This window comes from Paramisgurnus dabryanus, chromosome 8, assembly GCF_030506205.2.
Source record: "Paramisgurnus dabryanus chromosome 8, PD_genome_1.1, whole genome shotgun sequence".
Lineage (NCBI taxonomy): Eukaryota > Metazoa > Chordata > Actinopteri > Cypriniformes > Cobitidae > Paramisgurnus > Paramisgurnus dabryanus.
This window is the reverse complement of record NC_133344.1, coordinates 23,073,205-23,091,692: the sequence shown is the minus strand read 5'-3', so window position 1 is coordinate 23,091,692 and position 18,488 is coordinate 23,073,205. Positions and strand designations below refer to the sequence as shown.

Here is an 18,488-nt window from a genome sequence, read left to right as displayed (position 1 = left end):
CATCCTGCATCTGTGTAAGGTGAGAAAAATACCCAACTTTTTACATGCAAAATCTATCAACACTTTCGGTGTTGGCGTCATACCTTATCTCCGTGACCCAATTGTTCATTCTTGACTTCCGTCAGGGTCTTCCAGTTTGTGTTTCCACCGCCGCCTGGTCCTCTCATCTCAGTCATAGACTGACCATCCATAGCATGTCCCTCCTTATCATACCTACAAGTAAACAAATTCTAGTTAGCATTTTAATCTGCCAAATCAGTAAAAAAATATCTCAGGCATCTGTTATTTTCTACACAATGGCAACAGCTCATCTGTTCAGGCAGATAAGTAGCTGATATGTCAAATCTGATATCTGGAAATAGAAATGCAACACGCGAGCAATGATCAGCACCTGTAAGGGAGATTCGAGCTAAAAACGATGGTCGCAAAGCCGCTCGGCTACAAGGAATCAACAGCGTAGCGGCGGTTGGGGAGATAGGGTCAGGGTTTCAATGGTGAATCAGAAACCCATTTTTGCTTGCCACTGGGAGGAAGAGGAAGATGATGACAGAAAAAAACAAAACCCACTCAGGTTGAAGCAGTGTGTCGGAAGAATCGATACAGCATTCTAATCTACGGACCGTAGATCTGGGCGCTTAAGGGTAGGATGGTGTAGTTTGGTAAATACAAGGGTACAGGGCTTGTTCTGGGAGGCGTGACTAATTGAAAAACTCAATGTTAATAGAGAAACGTGCAGCCTGATCGCTTTGGTGGTGTCAGTTATTTCCTTCTGAAAAATGAGTTTAATTCCGAAATGCGGTGCCTTTTCTCGTAGTTCCCCTTTGTGCTCCTGTTTAACACTGAACTTATATACTTCCGAAAATAATTCCCTAAATATAGCGCTAGTCATGCATTGCAGAAAGGATCAGCCTCATTGTGTTGTTCCCCCCTTTTGTATTTACTGCACTGCATATTGTATGTTCAGGGATGACAGACTGATAAGCAGACATGCCATTTATGACTGGATGTAACTTTTGATACTTTGCAGTAAAAGTGGCACACCTATTGACTTTGTTGTCCTATCAGTGTGGCTCTCATGAAAAAAAGTGAAATAGTTAATAGGGCTGCATGATAAATTATGAGATTGTCATGTGCATCTCGTCAGTAAAGCCGGTTCTTTGATTAGTAATAAATCGTCATCACCTGCTTTCAGATGGAGCAGCATTTACTACACAGAGCCGTAGTTCATTAATAATCGGGGCAATTTTCCATTAATAATCACAGACATTTTGGCTGTGATATGGCCTAGCTTGTCAGTTAACTACGGCTTTAGCTGCATTCACACTAGCAGCGACTAGCGGTAGCAGAGTGACGCAATCTTATTGATTTTAATGGAAGTTTGGCAACTTCCGGCAACACGAGAGACAGTGACCGTTGGCGACTGGAAGGGGCGTGACAAAGTTTAGAAATGTTTAACTTTATGCAAATTATGAGCAACTTTCGGAAGCAACTACCAATGAGAATGAAGCAGTGGAGTTCACGTAATCCCTGTATCGTCAGTTACTGGAGTGAATGGTTCTCATTTGTTAATGACAACCAGATATAGAAACGCCTCTTTTGAAAGAGACGAGTGACACACATCTACGAAGTCACTTATAATGTGAATGTACCTTTTGTGTAGTAAATGTCGCTCCATCTGAAAGTAGCTGATGGGGATTTACTATTAATCAAAGAACCGGCTTTACTGACGAGATGCGCGTGACTAATCACATGAGATTTATCATGAAGCCCTAATAGATAAGACCACAATTACAAAGGAATAACAAGAAACTAATTGTGAATCTTTCAGATGAGTCATAAGAATAAACACAACCACACATAAAACACCATTGCCAAGTCCTGATGGAGTGCTGTATATGGCTGACTGGGCCCAATGTGTGGATGATGGCCGATGCCAGCGAGGAAGGCAATAGGAACAGCCGAGGAGCAAATTGGAAGTGGCATGTGCTTTAGAGGGGTGGAGTGACAGGCTGAAGCTCAGCACAGCGTGGATGAACTGAGCCGAGCAGACAGCAAGAGGAAACAATCTAGATTGGCCACTGAACAGACCATCACATGTCAGAGGACATTAAGCACTTTTGACAGGAAAAAATAAATACATTTGCACCGAAAACAAAGTGCCTTTGGTTAAAAGGTATTTCGACAAAATATACTTGTACATTTTTATCTTTCAGCAGCACAAGGTCCTTCACTTAAAAAAACAAATTACATTTAAAAGCTACGGCAGATGACGACCAATAGTAGGACAACACAAGTTCTCTTAAAGGTGCAGCAGCAGCCCTCAAAAACTACGATCAAGTGGGCCAAGCACACAACCAGAAGATTACCTTCAATTCAATTCGCACCAATTTATGCCCCTTACTCAGCATCTGAAATTGAGTTTGATGGCAATATCTAGTGAAAATGTAAGTGCGAGCGCAGACAGACTCCTAAGTGTGTGTTAGCTTTATAAAGCATGCTGGTTTAAAGGCCCTGACAGGTGAGGTGCAGGCAGGAAAGCTTTCATTGCCTCCAAGAAGATCCAGTCAGAGTAATTGGCAACCTATGAGTAAGAGTGGATCAGTGAAGAAAAATGATAATGAAGGCAAGATTGCATGAGTGTGGCAGGGTGAGAAGAAACAACGGGAGGCGTCACTGACGATGAGAGCCGATGATGGACAGTGGCCCTAATCTCTGATGCCATCTTCTGGACAAAAAGAGACTTGCATTATATAATGACACGTTATTTGTTCATAGGCTCAGAGATGACAAATATAGTGCAAAAAAATGAATCGGATGACAACAGGTTATTTTGAAATGGTTTGCTTCGGGCAAAAATCCAGCCCACATGGCAGGTTAACAAAACCGCTTTTCCCTGTCACAAAATTTGTAAACAGCCTCGTCAATTGATATTACACGAATGAGTAAACAGTGTTTTAAATTATTCATTTTTATTATATTTTATTATAAATTTTAATAAATTGAGTATTACTCAATCTGACAAACATTAGAAAAGGCTATCAGAAGATTTTAAAAATAAAAGCAGGTGGCCAATCACTGTTAATTATCTAAACTGGCATGGTAAACAACAAATATTCTAACAATAGTCAAATATCATCCAATTATAAGGCCTGGACAATTGTATTATCGCTACAAAGGAGGTGCAATTTTGATTCACAAGACAAGATGCGACCTGAAACATCTGCAAATTACAGAAAACTCAATTACACCATAAACAATGATACACACAGAACCAAAGGTGTCACAGTTAATAAAAGTTAATCATCACAAAAGTGGCCAAGATCATAAAAAATAAACATCTGAATTAAATGTACCAAACTTGATCATAATTTGAAGCTTTAAAACCCAGTGATATTACAGGGGGTCTACCACACTCAAATTGATGCCCTCGAGCAAAGAAATGCAATTCTTCTATCCAGACTTCATTAAACAAACATCAAATGCATGACAGCAATACACACATTACCTGGAAGTGTTGAATTTCACAATAAGGGATGCTAGGTGGCAATACAGTGACGACAACTCCCTATACTGAGCTCTGGAGCGTGAGAACTAAGGATTCTCCATCAATGTGATTAATTAGATTGACATTAAATGGCAAAAAGCATCTGAGCGACTTGACATGCTCAACTCCACAAGGACCAGACTTCAAGGTTAAATCCCTGAAGGCCCTAAAGCTTAATAAATCAAAGACAGATACCTTGATTTATGTCAAAATGAAACTGCTTACTCAAACTGACATTTTCAGTAAAAAAAAAAAAAAAAACGTGCCAGACGATAATTTATTTTATACATCAGGTATAGTCTCAATTGTGAAAAGTGGTATCTATGTGATGAGTTTTTCTTCCATGTAACACATATTCATGAATATCAGCTGACTTCACTTACTTCTCAAACTTGTCTTCTGCCATTTTGAGTACCTGAAGTGGTCGAAAAAGAACTAGAAGCTATGCCTTCAATATGTTGTAAGTAGGGATGCTAAACAATTAATCGCGATTAATCGTTAGCCGAATAAAAGTTTTTGTTTACATCATATATGTGTGTGTGAACTGTGTATAATAAATTTGTATAAATAAATGTACACACATGCATGTATACGTTTTAGAAATGTTTACATGTGTATATACATTTGTATATTTATGTATAATTTATATTATATAGAAATATAAATACTTAATATATACTTTTTTTTCTTAAAATTATACATGAATATGTTCATATTTATTTATATACACATATTTATTATACACAGTTTACACACATATGTGATGTAAACAAAAACTTTTATTCTGCTAATGATTAATTGCGATTAATTGTTTAGCATCCCTAGTTGTAAGCATCAAAATCGCTATTTTTACAACACTAAGAAGGCTCGACACAACATTATACTTTGCTCGAAGTATCACCTGTGTCTCTACACATGAACTCGAGCATTGAGAACATTATTTGGGTACACAGAGTTTACTAAAAAGAAGGTTTTGAACAACTGACTTTGGTTGTTTTGGTGTCCACTCGCCACCATCTTCCCAGTCAAGATGTATTGATCTCTGAATGCGACGTAAGAAGGGAGGAGAGTAAAGATAGATAGCTCCTAAAGCATAGTTCCATTTAAATGCACGGAAAATACGTTGTTTTGTCGGAAGTGAAAAACAATATTGACCTTTTAGTTGAAAAAGGAGCCTCATATGAGATTCATTCATTCGCATTCAGAAGCGGACACCATAACAGCCAAAGTCAGTTGTTTAAACCCTTTCTTTTTAGTAAACTCTGTGTAAACAAACAATGTTCTCAATGCTCGCGTTCATGTGTAGAGATCCAGGTGATACAAAGTTTCATGTTGTGCCGTGCCTTCTTAGTGATGTAAAAATAGTGGTAGTTCGGAAGCAGCTGACAGCGGCTGGAAGAACGCATCAACCAAATTTTTAAAGGAATGTTTCTTTTCATGACAGTCGAGATGTGTAATGTTGTCTTTCATAGCCATTTCCCGTAAGAATCATAAACAGTAAAAGATAAGAAATCCATAAATTTTAGCAAGCTAGCCAATGCTTGTCAGTAGCCTACTGGTACTCTGTAGGTACTCAAGATGGCGGCAGGCAACTGGAACGACGTAAAAGGTCACATGACTGATATTCATGAATAGACAAATAATTTTCATAACGACCATGTTCTAGACCAGGGGTGGGCAATTCCTGGTCCTAGAGTTTAGCTCCAACCCTAATCAAACACAGCTGAAAAATATATCAAAGTCTTCAGTATTACTTGCAAATGAGGTTTAGGTGTGTTTGATTAGGGTTGGAGCTAAACATTGCAAGACTGTGGCCCTCCAGGACCAGGAATGCCCACCCCTCCTTACTAGACTCTACACTAACTTAATTCTGACCAAAGGCACAATCAAAGTCTGCACTGAAACATACTTCAGGTGTAAATAATGTAAGTCGACACAAATATAAACAAAAACAGGGTAAAAAAAGTCTACGTACAGTAACAATTATGGGTCCAATCATTAGCCATAAAAGTGAAGTAGTACATTACAGTATGTCAAGTGGCAGAACTGATCAACACCTCTGGGTTTCAGGGTCAAACTCCTTCACTTCTGCAGCTCTGCTAATTGATGGGCTTGTATCCATTCCACAGTGGCCTGCTAGACTTTCAGAAGATAAGTCAAGAGGCTATGCCCTGCACATTGGCCCATGATTTGAAAGCTCATTATCCCTGACTCTCCAAGTGAGAAGTAGACCATTGTGAGGCCAGAAACTGAGCGGCTGAACTTACCTATGACTGGATTAGCAAACCAGAAACTTTAAAATGCTTAACACTGTAACAAGGGGCATTCGGGATAAAAAGCCAATTACACGAAATAACTGTTTTTCAATTCCACCTGCAGAAAAACCTGAAAGTCATAGAAGACTATTATTATTTGCTATCTGCTCAAATAAAAAAGGATCAGGGAAAACTATGCTCCTCAATAAGATCCTTCTGTCTCATATCCCCAGAGCACTCACTTGAGGCCACCAGAGAAAACAGAGGAACATCTTGGGAGGGGATTGCCACAATTTACATTTCTATATCAGCCTGAATGCTAAGCCCACCAGAGAACTGTAGATAGAGCTAATCTTGGTATCAAAGGCATGAACATGCTCAGCCTCTCCGAGTTCTGGAGTGTGCATTTCAGTGTCTCTGCTCAATCTGTCCCAATTCTCACGGGTGGGGAAATAAAAACTAGGGTGCGTCAAAACGTATCTGTTTTGTCTACAACCAGATACACGGCACATTCTGTACTGTACAATTTGAGAGACATAGAGAAAGAAAGGGAGGAGAGAATATCTCTTACCAGCCTCGCAGTTTGTATGCCTCGGGAATCTCAGGGTTGATCATAACTGTGCTGCTGAATTGAGTGGAGAGTGAACGTCCACCGAAGTCAGACAATCTTGCCCCTTTGATGGCCAGGATGGGCTGCCCAGTGCCATCAAACGTCTCTGCCTGAAGAGCGAGGGTAGAAAGAACAGAGTTAAGGACATATTTTCTCCCAGGCATATACTTTGATCCAAAGTGATCCAAAGACGGGTGCACAGGATATGATTTTGACTGCAATTTGACAGTTGTAAACCAATTTGGAGAACTGTAGAGTCTTGTCCTATGGCAAAAACATTAATCTTTGGCAAAAAAAAGCATAAAAAATATTTCAAGAAAAGTGAAGGATGCATTTCATTTTGGTTTTGAACATTTTATTTTTTAAATTACAAACATCACAAATATCAATAACAACCATTAGTACAACACTTAAGTAAGCGACCAAATGGTGAAACAGGTTAATCATGAATCAGACTTTATTCCTTTTCATTAAATTTCATAAGAAACAATATTGCAAATATACACTCACATAAAGGATTATTAGGAACACCATACTAATACTAAGTTTGACCCCCTTTCGCCTTCAGAACTGCCTTAATTCTATGTGGCATTGATTCAACAATGTGCTGAAAGCATTCTTTAGAAATGTTGGCCCATATTGATAGTATAGCATCTTGCATTTGATGGAGATTTGTGGGATGCACATCCACGGCACTGGTGACTCTGGGGGTCATTTTAGTACAGTGAGCTCATTGTCATGTTCAATAAACCAATTTGAAATGATTTGAGCTTTGTGACATGGCGCATTATCCTGCTGGAAGTAGCCATAAGAGGATGGGTACATGGTGGGCATAAAGAGATGGACATGGTCAGAAACAATGCTAAGAAAGGCCGTGGCATTTAAACGATGCCCAATTGGCACTAAGAGGCCAAAGTGTGCCAAGAAAACATCCCCCACATCATCACCACCAGCCTGCACAGTTGTAACAAGGCATGATGGATCCAAGTTCTCATTCTGTTTACGCCAAATTCTGACTCTACCATCTGAATGGTAGAGTCAGAACAGAACAGAAATCAAGACATCAGACCAGTCTTCAACTGTCCAATTTTGGTGAGCTCTTGCAAATTGTAGCCTCTTTTCCCTATTTGTCGTGGAGATGAGTGGTACCTGGTGGGGTCTTCTACTAATGTAGCCCATCCGCCTCAAGGTTGTGCGTGTTGTGGCTTCACAAATGCTTTGCTGCATACCTCGGTTGTAACGAGTGGTTATTTCAGTCAAAGTTGCTCTTCTATCAGCTTGAATCAGTCGGCCCATTCTCCTCTGACCTCTAGCATCAACAAGGCATTTTCGGCCACAGGACTGCCGCATACAGGATGTTTTTCCTTTTTCACACCATTCTTTGTGAACCCTAGAAATGGTTGTGTGTGAAAATCCCAGTAACTGAGCAGATTGTGAAATACTCAGACCGGCCTGTCTGGCACCAACAACCATGCCACGCACAAAATTACTTAAATCAACTTTTTTTCCCATTCTGACATCCAGTTTGGAGTTCAGGTTATTGTCTTGACCAGGACCACACCCCTTAATGCATTGAAGCAACTGCCATGTGATTGGTTGATTAGATAATTGCATTAATGAAAAATTGGACAAGTGTTCCTAATAAACCTTTAGGTGAGTGTATATTGTCAAAATTCAAAATATAAAGCATCTTTACTACAGGCAACTGTGAATAACAAAAAATTGATCTGGTCTGTTACTTACATCATTGCCCCACATGGTTAACTGGATGACTTTTCCACTCATGTCCATAAGCTGGATGTTCCTCTTGGAAACCTCACGACTGTTCTTGGTCGTGATGCGCGCCACATCCTCCACGGATTTACACACCCCGATCACATCTGTGAATAAACAAACAGCGCACAGGTTTACAATGAGGCAATTCCCCCAATCTTTGGATAGCAAATGGGATTGGGATGAAAATAGTATAGGTCAACGGATAGTCGATTTTACAGATACCGATAACTAGGTTGGTCCGTACATGCCTATAACCGATTAATCGACCGATAGTTTTTAAAATACATAATAGACAAAAAAAATATCACTCAAAGTGAAACAGTACGAAAAGGTATTAGAAAAGTAATAAAACAACAGAACTGAACCATAATAATGTGCTAAATAAAATAAATCTATAAATAAAATATATTAATTATATTGATAAGAATGTAAGTAAATACTTCTGTGAAATACTCCCATAGGTAACATTGAAATGTTAATGTGTAATCTACTTCATTTGCTTCTGCTTAAACACTAATTAAAATAACAAAAGATGTATTGCAGTGATAAAACAGAACTGAAATCAAATTTTTTTTTGTTGGTTATGTTACTGTAACTGACAGCTGCATATTTCTCTCATTATTAACTTAAAATATGCAGCTTAGCCAGCTAAATCATGGATACAAGTAACCAGCTGGATATAAACTAATGCAAATATATGATAATAATCATGACATTTAACATTTTGCTTGGATTTATCCGTGTGAATTTTTGTGTAGCTTTTTGAGGTACTACAGCACAAATATTAGCATCCCCACAGCCTTGACGACAAACTTGGGTCCCTGCTGTTTCTTTGCTAATGCAGCATCTAGTCAGCAAATTAATTACTTAATAATGATGTAAAGCAACAAACGCAACTTGAAACAACTATCAGTATGTATTTTTGCAGATAGTTCCACCAATGAACTATCGGTGCAGATTAATCGGCAAAAAGATTAATCGGTCTACCTCCAGAAAATACTACTTATCCAGACTGTAATTCCACAACACTATCAACATTCCACTGCACCCTGCCATCTTAATCCTCTTATCAGACGCTGTTATGAATCATTTAGGTGTCATTAGGACCCTTTCACAAATCACTGCCAGCACCTGACTCAAATCTTGCATGAGAAATGCAACTGCACACCTCACCGTGCTCCGACTACCATTACATAATTAGAGGCATATTTATTGACTTCATTCAACCAGTGACAGAATTTTCTCCCCTGGTTCTGCTAGATTCCGACTGGGACACTAAGTCAATCTATGCCATAGGCCATTACACTCAAAGGCATTATTAATATCATATAAATATTATTAATAAAATGCTGTTATTGATGCCGGCAACCACATGGAGACACTCACCTACGACGCTGTCTTTCTCCCGGGCCTCCAGGTCAGCAATGGAGATGAAATCACACTGCAGCATGGGGACATCAGTGCTGTCTTCGCAAGGAATGATGCTCGTCTCACCGTTGAGGGTCATCTCATAGTCATTCTTCAATGATGAGAACTGCTTGTTGGCGATCTTCAGGGTGCCTTTGGAAATGTAGAAGACCTGAGGATGGCAACAGGGAAGAAATCAGGCGACTGATTCACTTTAACTGAAAACGTAGGAAAAGTAAAATGCAAGGAAAATGTACATGGCTGTTGATTACTGGTTATAGTGATTATTAACTTTAAATTTTTAGAATTTATAATAAAAATATTACAATTATGCAATTTATGGGGCAACTGTGTCCCATATCTTAACGCTTAAACTTCATAATCATAATAAAAAAGACCTAAACAATAGATTACAAAATTTATTGAAGGAGCCATAATCGTAATGTGCATGCTACTTCCACACAATATAAGAGAAAACAAAGCCTTACTTTTCCCTGCTCAATGAGGGAGTAAAATTTATCCACTTCCTGATTAAATCCAGTTGCTCTTATTTCTCCCTTCAATCAACAAAACAACAATTAGATCTCACTGTACAACAACAACATAATAATCTGATTCACCATTCATTGTCATTTAATGCTTACGCTCTCATCAACAAGCTCCATAGAGAAGAGCTTGCCATCTCCCCTAGAGTTGCTCCATGTGCGGATGCTGCTCTTGTTGGTGACACGAGCTCTAATAGTCCATCTGAGAGAAAAATTTACCTTTTTATTATAAAGGCAAAAAAGAAAGTGAGAGACGAAGGCGTTTACATGCAAGGAATTCAGACTGACTTTGACTGGTACGGGTTGAGGCTGGCAATGGGCACTACTTTGGAGCTGCCACCTGGAGTGTTGGGGGCAGCCATGGGCTTCTTGCCAAAGCTGTGAGCAGGTCCTCTATGCATTGAACCTAATGAGAGCAGAGAAGAAATTACTGATACCTGCAAACAGGGCATAGCTAAGGGCATGGCATCTGATATAGAGATCAAAACTGAGCAGACGCATTTGAATAGTAAATGCACAGCTATTCCACTTACTATTCAAGTGCTGGCTTTACATCTTTAATTGTAATATCAGTTTAAAGCAGAAGAGCAGAAATTCGCTTTTTAAGGACTACAAAAAACGCCCGGTTTGGACTACAGCCCTCTACTCTCCATTTATATGAGTGTTTTTGACTAACTTCCGGCCAAGGTAATCCTCCAGTCGCCAGCTAAACTAAGCTGCTGTCGAATCACAACACACTAAACAATCTACACAATGAGAACTCGTTATGTATTTCTGAAGGAGGGACTTTGTAGACCAAGGACGACATCAGCCCGTTTTTAGGACAGTGAAAACAGTGCTATAGAAATATGTAAATTGTTTACACACGAAACATGAACACATGTTATATTCACAATCAAAGCTTTGAAAACACAGGAAAAACGGGACCTTTAAGCATTTAAATTATACAATTACATGGTCATGAAACAACCTCTGCCTTCTATGAAAGTGTAAAGCTGCATGTATGTGTGTACGCTGCCTTCTCAAGTTCTTTTAGCATCTTCATACCGTTTCCACTAATTCCCTCTGAATAAATATGTTCAACAGATGTTGCAAAGCTAATTTGACTTTTTCATTGCACAAACTGTTTGTTAGCAAGCTTACCTTAAGAAACCGTTGGAAAGTGGTTAGTATTTAAATTAGTTACCATGGTAACCATCTGCATCTACAGTGTAGTGCAGCTGACACTTTGTAAATCTGCAACCTTTAAAGGAGACATATCATGAATATCTGACTTTTCCATGTTTAAGTGCCATCCACGTTTTTTTCGAACGCGCAAGTAAGTGATGTGACGTATTTCCTTTATTTGTGCAAGACTTCAGTTTCAATAGCCAGACGGTAGAAAACTGTGTAGTGGGAGCACGCATAAAACATGATTTAAACAGTAAATATTTACTACACCTGCCATGTATGAAGAAAGTTATAAGGGAAGCAAAATTTATCTCGTGTTTGGCATCAAAATCCTCTATGAAGGCGAGCATTTTTTTGTTTCAAACCAAATACTTATGAGAGAATAAATATTTAACTTGAATTAGGTGAAGTTTGGGATTGATTGTAACATTCGCATGTGGTTTTTTACGATCCGCAAGTGACGTTGTTGTCAAAAGCAGAATCGGCCATTCAATCATATTGGCTTCCAAAACTTCTTCGTTTTCATCAACCCGTGCAGTATTTTTCAAAGTAATCATACAGAACAAAGGATTAGAATCTCTAGATTACATTATTGGCATGATTGTGTCAAACATATAAATAAATACATGCATGCATTTATTGATTTATTAATGATAAATAACAATCATCAATTAATGTATTAATAATATCTGACTATTTAAATTGCTTGCCAGCATTATTAGTCAATTAAGAAATATATTCTTTAATATATAAAAATATAGCTTTTATTTGAGAGGGTTTTGATTTCATATGGAAAGATATGCGTGGATTGATGCTCTCGGTTTCATTCATTAGTGGTTAATCAAAAATAATAACATTTATATACATCTTTTAAAAAGATGTCATCTTAATCTTGTTGGGCTTTTAATTACCTACAATGTGGTGCAAATAGACCAAGAAATGAGGAGGTTATGATATTTTAAAGAGGTCACAGTTTTTCATAGTTTTAATTGGATACAAAAAATGCCCCCTAATTTTCGAGTTAAAAAATTCCATAACTTTCTAAATAATTATATTTATATATATATATATATATATATATATATATATATATATATATATATATATATATATATATATAATAATTTAAAAACCATGTTAAAGTTATTTTTATTATCTATCATATGGTTATGATTATATATGAATTTTCTAGTATTTATATTTTTTGTCACATACCTATACATTCAATAATTTTGTGTTGTTGATCGGGGGTGATGGGTCTTTAATGCGCAAATATAAAAGCACAGAGACATAACTTAAGACATTACGAACTATTATAAACATTATCTGAACAGATTATGTCATATAAATTCTGAACTGTAATTTCATTTTTGTGATAATATATAGTAGCAGCATAAATAAATCAGCTAAATCAGCATATTTTTATCAGCATAATATTAGTTGTTTTAAATAAATACAATTATTGTGGCAGTTTCTATGAAAGGTTTTACTAGATGAATTTGTAAATACAGATCATGAGTGCATGTGCACCACATACACATTCAGTTCTTGTGCATGTATTAAGGTTAAAACAAATATTTTGTAGAGATGTACTGCGGTTGTATTAGCTATTATGACAACCCCTAACTGCACAAATTATGTCAGTCTTCCTGGATTCCATAATAAACATTAAACAGCCATTCAAAACGGCAGACTTGTGTCCTTCGCAATAGACTACCATTAGCTTTAGTGGCTCACCGGAAGTCATAAACAAGAGAGCTCAAAGATGGCAGCGCCCACATTTACGTTTAAAAAAAGGTGGATAATTGAGTCTCCAGTGCTTCTATCAACCTAGATCCATTGCAAATCTGCCCCTGAGCTTATTGCTTTCAGGATTGTTTTGTTACCGTCATGAAATGAGATTCTTTGTGTGAACATCACTGAGTGAAAGCGCCAAAATATGAACGGGTAAAGCGAATGTCCTTTACGCGCCAGAAAAATGTAAACGCAAAAAAATATCGGACTTCTTCAATCAATCCTCATCTCTGTCAATCACCAGCACGGATGACACTCCTGCTAAGAAAAAAAGCAGGCTACAGCAGCTGTGCCAGCACGAGCGCGGTAGAAAATGCCAGAGACACAGGGATTCATCTTTACGCATCAATCAATGAACACCGTGCCGAAGACATTTCAAAACGTCCTGGATTCAGAAGTTCTCTTGGCTGATGTGAGATCACGAGACACAAAAAATGTGTTGTGACTTTTGTTCAAGAGCAGGCAACGAAATAGCGTGGAAAACAGAGTTCATTACAGGAAATAACCATTTGAAAAAAGAGACTTTGAGAAAATATAGGAACAGTAACAAGCATAAAAATGCACATGATCACATAATCGTGAAGAATGCTCCACAGACTACACCGTTAGCAAGTGCAGTTTCTCGTGCATGCGAGCTGCGGGACGAAAAAGAATGGAAGGAGTTAAAAATGAAATTTAACAGCCTATTTGATCGCACAGGAAGGGTTGCCGTTCAAAAAATTTAGTTCACAGATATTATTAATGAGAAAAAACGGACTTAATGTCAGCAAAATGTATGATAACGATAGCCTAGAACTCTAGACGCACCCTAGCGGCCGCAAAATATATTTGCTGCCAGGGTTTAGTCTAGGCACTCACAATACACTTAACAGCTCCAAAAACCAAAATTTGGTCAGGCCAATCACATCGTGTGTAGCGTCTGTGGGGCGGGCTTAACATGATGACGACAGAGCTCCAACAGTTCCTACTTGAAAACAAAGAATGGCTGCTGCTGCTGGCGAACAGCTTTCTTTTGAAGCGGCTTTGGCCGCGACTCTGGAGGACTTAGACTTATGTTTTTCTTTGAGATAAGAGCAAATAACCCTACTGAAGTCCTTTTTAAGCAAGAAAGATGTGTTTGGAGTTTTGCCAACTGGTTACGGTAACTACGTCACCTTCTTCGTTGCTCTGATTGGTCATAGCGCTGTCCTATTGCGTGCAGAGGCATTTTGAGGGACAACCTTATATCCCACCCCTTGCATTGAGCCGTTTGTGTGAAGAGTTGCCAGACCTTACATCTTGATGTAGGTCTGGCTAACCAGGCTATGATAGCGACACAACTTGTGCTTGACTGTATATAGTTCATAAATCGGAAGTGACATTCAACTCCCAAATAAGTTTCAGTTCCCAAATAAGCTTCAGTTCCCAGAACATTCACAAGATGAAAATGCTGAAACTATAAGAAGAGGAGAGACATGCACACAACAGGGTGACTACAAGTAAGTGCATTTTTTGGTGCCTGTTTTTTCCCCTATAGGAGCCAATGGCTCCTAAAAGGAGCATTTCACCTGTAGAAACATTAATCTTTATTGAAAGTGTGTCATATTTTAAGTCGAAATGTAAGATACATTTAGAATTTGGTGCCTATTTGACAGAGAAAAGGGGTGTTTGTAGTCTCACTCCCTCAACAAAGACATTGCACTTCCTTCTTTCAATGATGCAAAATGATGATTTTTACGTCATTGAAAGAAGGATGTGCAACACTGAAATCTGTATTTCTCCTGTCTCAGCGGCAACTAAGGAAATTATGCATGACCATTCAAAAACATGACTGGGGTTCTAACTATACAAAGCTTAATGCAAATGGGTGAAGTGTCCCTTTAATTGATTTTTTGTTTGGAGCCCTGATACACCCAAAATGGCATATTTTTGCTCACACCTACAAAGTGGCAATTTTAACATGACATAATAAATGATCTATATGGTATTTTGAGCTAAAACTTCACATACGTCCTCTGGAGACAGCAAAGATTTATTTGACATCTTAATCTTAGTTCACATTAGCTTCCCGTGAGGTGACATGAAGAGCTCTCTCTGACACAGTATTCTTAATAATATCCTGTAGTGCAGTATAACTTGTGCGGTGCTGGTGCCATTGTGCTTTTTGCGCCACAGGGAGCAAAATATTTTAGTCGACCGTTCATGCATTTAAGACGAGGCACCGAAATCTGGGTTCTGATTCGTCTGGTAGGTACCAACCATAATGGCACCGGGTTTCGGTGCCCAAACCTAGGTGTAAACAGCCTCAATGTGTCCAGGTAACAATGGTCACTTTAATTAGGCTTACGTCCCAGAACTTGCTATCTCTTGCTACTCACTCAAATATATGTACTTTCTTATCAGAAAGAGTAAATACTTTTAGTGCATAGTACAAGCAGGTGAATCAGAATGAACGGAATCCAGATTTAAAAGAATTTACCATCACCTCCATTCTGAGGCTGCAATGGCCGTACAGCTGGAGCTACAGTTTGTGGAGCTTTGGATTGACCTGCAAACCAGAAAACAATCAGAAAATGTAACATGTCAAAAACATGTTAAGCATTTTAAATCTCTTAATGTATTGTGACTGCCAGGACTTCATAGTTCTTGTTGTAAGCTTAAAAGGGTCTAATAAATCAAAAATATTAGTTCAAACTTTACATACAAAGTCCATGAAATGATGTTACATAAATATATTTGTTTAACTATGCTTGCTTGGATGTACTCTCACCCTCTACATAAGGAGTTGGGTCTCCTAATTTTCCTTCCATTTGGTCAGCTGACTTGACCACCTCCATGTCCAGAATAACCACCACACGCCTATGAACCGCATAAAAAAACATGAAACATAAACACATTAAATATCACAGGATAAACCAAAGTACACTGAAATACAAAAAAAAACCCAAATCAACATAAAAGATAATAATGATAGAAGTTACAGTTCCAAACTTAAGAGATGAACACGTACCGCCCGTCCTTGAGAACATTAGTGACGTGCCGTTTGACCAAGCACACACAGTTTGGAGTTAACTGGTTCTGCTCAGCCATGGGATTCAACTGTGTGGAGAGCATGAATGCTGCATGCAGGAGAAAGAACAGACAAAAAAAATCAGAGAAATGGGACACACAACTGTAATATGAAATTGGTACTGATCCACAAAAAAAGCCTAACACAATCTCTCAACTATTGTAATAGCTGTTTCCCTAAAACACAGAGGAAGCAAGTCCTCTAAATATTAAAAATAAACACTGTACACAAAATAAAAGTTCAAACTTACAGGACATTGTGTGAAGCCCATCACTCATCATAAGTCGGAAGCGGGACAGGCCATTACCTCCATCAAGCTTGCGGATGTTCTACAGAGACAACATTGTTTTTCGGTATTGATAATGCTATTGGGTATTGTTTTTGTCTTAGGTACACAAAACACATTTGGCAGTACAGTAGGATTTTCTGTGAAGCAGTTTTCAATTTGTGCAATACAAATAAATGTAAATTCACTATTGTGTATATTATCTGTTTATTTTAATTGAAATAAAGTTGTGTAGTGTGTATTGCAGAAGCCAAAACAATGTTCCAGCATTAACTCGAGTATATGTTATGTGACAAAGTGAATTATAAACAATTTGCAAAGGTTGACAGTTACCAACACTTGAAGAACAGGGCTGCTGACGTCACCTCCTTTAGTCAGGGACTAAAAACAAAAAGCACCATACATAACAAACTTAGTCAATATGATAAAATTCAAATAAACTATATTAGTTTACAAGAAAGTCTAGTTTACAAGAAATGGTCCATATTCTATCAAAACAAAACTGAAAAGACAAAATCTGCTAAACAATTACACTGCTCGCATTTACGCTCAATTGTAAATTCAATCTTCAAAATTCACCGAGTACAGTTAAACATGCAAACAGGGGAAAATGTTCGTACTAAAAATGTTTAACATGAGTTAATGATAATAGAATGAATTTATTTCAACCTGTCTACAAAGATGAAAACCCGCTTACTAGCTAACTTAGCAAACGTCTCCAACAGATGATGTTTAAACAATTATACCGCTCTTTACACGCACTCTTACCTCTATTGCTCCCTCTGATAATACCACAGTCATGTTTCACAAATTATGTTTTTTTGATTTAAGACTGAATAATAAAACAATCAATTCCACAACAGCGCATCAGTCTGTAGTACCGCTGCTCACTCTCCTCGCGCCAACTGCTCCAAACGCGCGAAAGTGCGCCACGCGATGATGTGTTTCCTGTTTCCGCTAGATGTCAAAATACATACATGGAAAATCACTTTTTGATAAATTACTTTAAATATCGCCCAGTATCATGCAAAACATTTGGCAAAACTCAACATTTGAGTGGACTGGAAATATGCATGATTGTTACCTAACAAATATTGTATAATACTATATCATTGTTTAACATATAGAGAGACGTAGAGAAACAATCCATCTTGCGTATCCCGTTAAAACAATTCCACAGATATTTTGAAATTATACAGATACTAGATGTGTTTTGTAGGTTGAAAAGAAATGATAGATGTTTTGAATTCGGCGCTGCGCAAACCGATCGGAATATGACATCACAGTACCGCGATAGCTCACTTGGGCAGCGTGCTCTTTAGATATGCAAGTAAAATATATACATGTATGTATTTAGCTTGATAGACAAATATTACTAAACATGTGTACTTTATTAATAATAATAATTAATGTTATAAACCTTTCTCGTATGATGAGAAAATGGGCTGACGAAAAACCTGTTAAACAGTTACATCTTGCGTAAAAAATAACTAAAAACAGTTACAAAGTAACTGCACACACTAGATCCATGTGTGACATTTTTAAGTTACTTTGAGAGGATCTCATGCAAGTTATTTATTTATTTCCCTAGTTTGTTCAACAAAGTGTTATACCATAATTTTAAAATGTAGGTGGCTATTGTAATACATTTTCTATTTATGATCAACACATTTAATTTATACCTTTAAACACAATATTCTGGATGACTTTTATCATTCAACACATAAAACAATACATGTCCATTAAAGGGATAGTTCACTTTAAAATGAAAATTCTGTCATCATTTACTCATCCTCATGTTGTTCTAAACCTGTATGAATTTCTTTTTTCTGATAAACACAAAAGAAGATATTTTTAGGAAATGATGGTAAACACACAGCAGTAAGTGACCATAGACTTCCATAGTAGGAATAAAAAAATATGATAGAATTTAATGGGTACTGTCAACTGTGTGCTTACCTTGATTTTTCAAAATATTTTCTTCATCATTTATCACAATACTTCCAAATATTTTTTTCCTACTATGGAAGTCTATGATCACTTACTGCTGTG

At 37.6% G+C, this 18,488-nt stretch overlaps 1 protein-coding gene across 2 annotated transcripts in view; it reads right to left on the bottom strand.

Annotated features, from left to right (window-relative positions):
• Window positions 1-17,369, bottom strand: part of rpa1 (replication protein A1) — a 28,159-nt gene extending 10,790 nt beyond the window's left edge. Inside the window, exons 1-13 of one of the 2 annotated variants that reach the window (XM_065281042.1) lie at window positions 17,205-17,369; window positions 16,770-16,817; window positions 16,401-16,479; window positions 16,091-16,199; window positions 15,851-15,939; window positions 15,560-15,628; window positions 10,426-10,543; window positions 10,237-10,339; window positions 10,081-10,149; window positions 9,572-9,764; window positions 8,153-8,289; window positions 6,371-6,519; window positions 84-213 (exon numbers count right to left, since the gene is read on the bottom strand). In XM_065281042.1, the coding sequence (XP_065137114.1) occupies window positions 84-213; window positions 6,371-6,519; window positions 8,153-8,289; window positions 9,572-9,764; window positions 10,081-10,149; window positions 10,237-10,339; window positions 10,426-10,543; window positions 15,560-15,628; window positions 15,851-15,939; window positions 16,091-16,199; window positions 16,401-16,479; window positions 16,770-16,817; window positions 17,205-17,237 (1,326 nt within the window). In that variant the 5' untranslated portion in view covers window positions 17,238-17,369. The remainder of the gene's footprint in view (window positions 1-83; window positions 214-6,370; window positions 6,520-8,152; window positions 8,290-9,571; window positions 9,765-10,080; window positions 10,150-10,236; window positions 10,340-10,425; window positions 10,544-15,559; window positions 15,629-15,850; window positions 15,940-16,090; window positions 16,200-16,400; window positions 16,480-16,769; window positions 16,818-17,204) is intronic. The other variant, XM_065281043.1, reaches the window with a different exon arrangement.
• Between the last annotated feature and the right edge of the window lie 1,119 nt (window positions 17,370-18,488).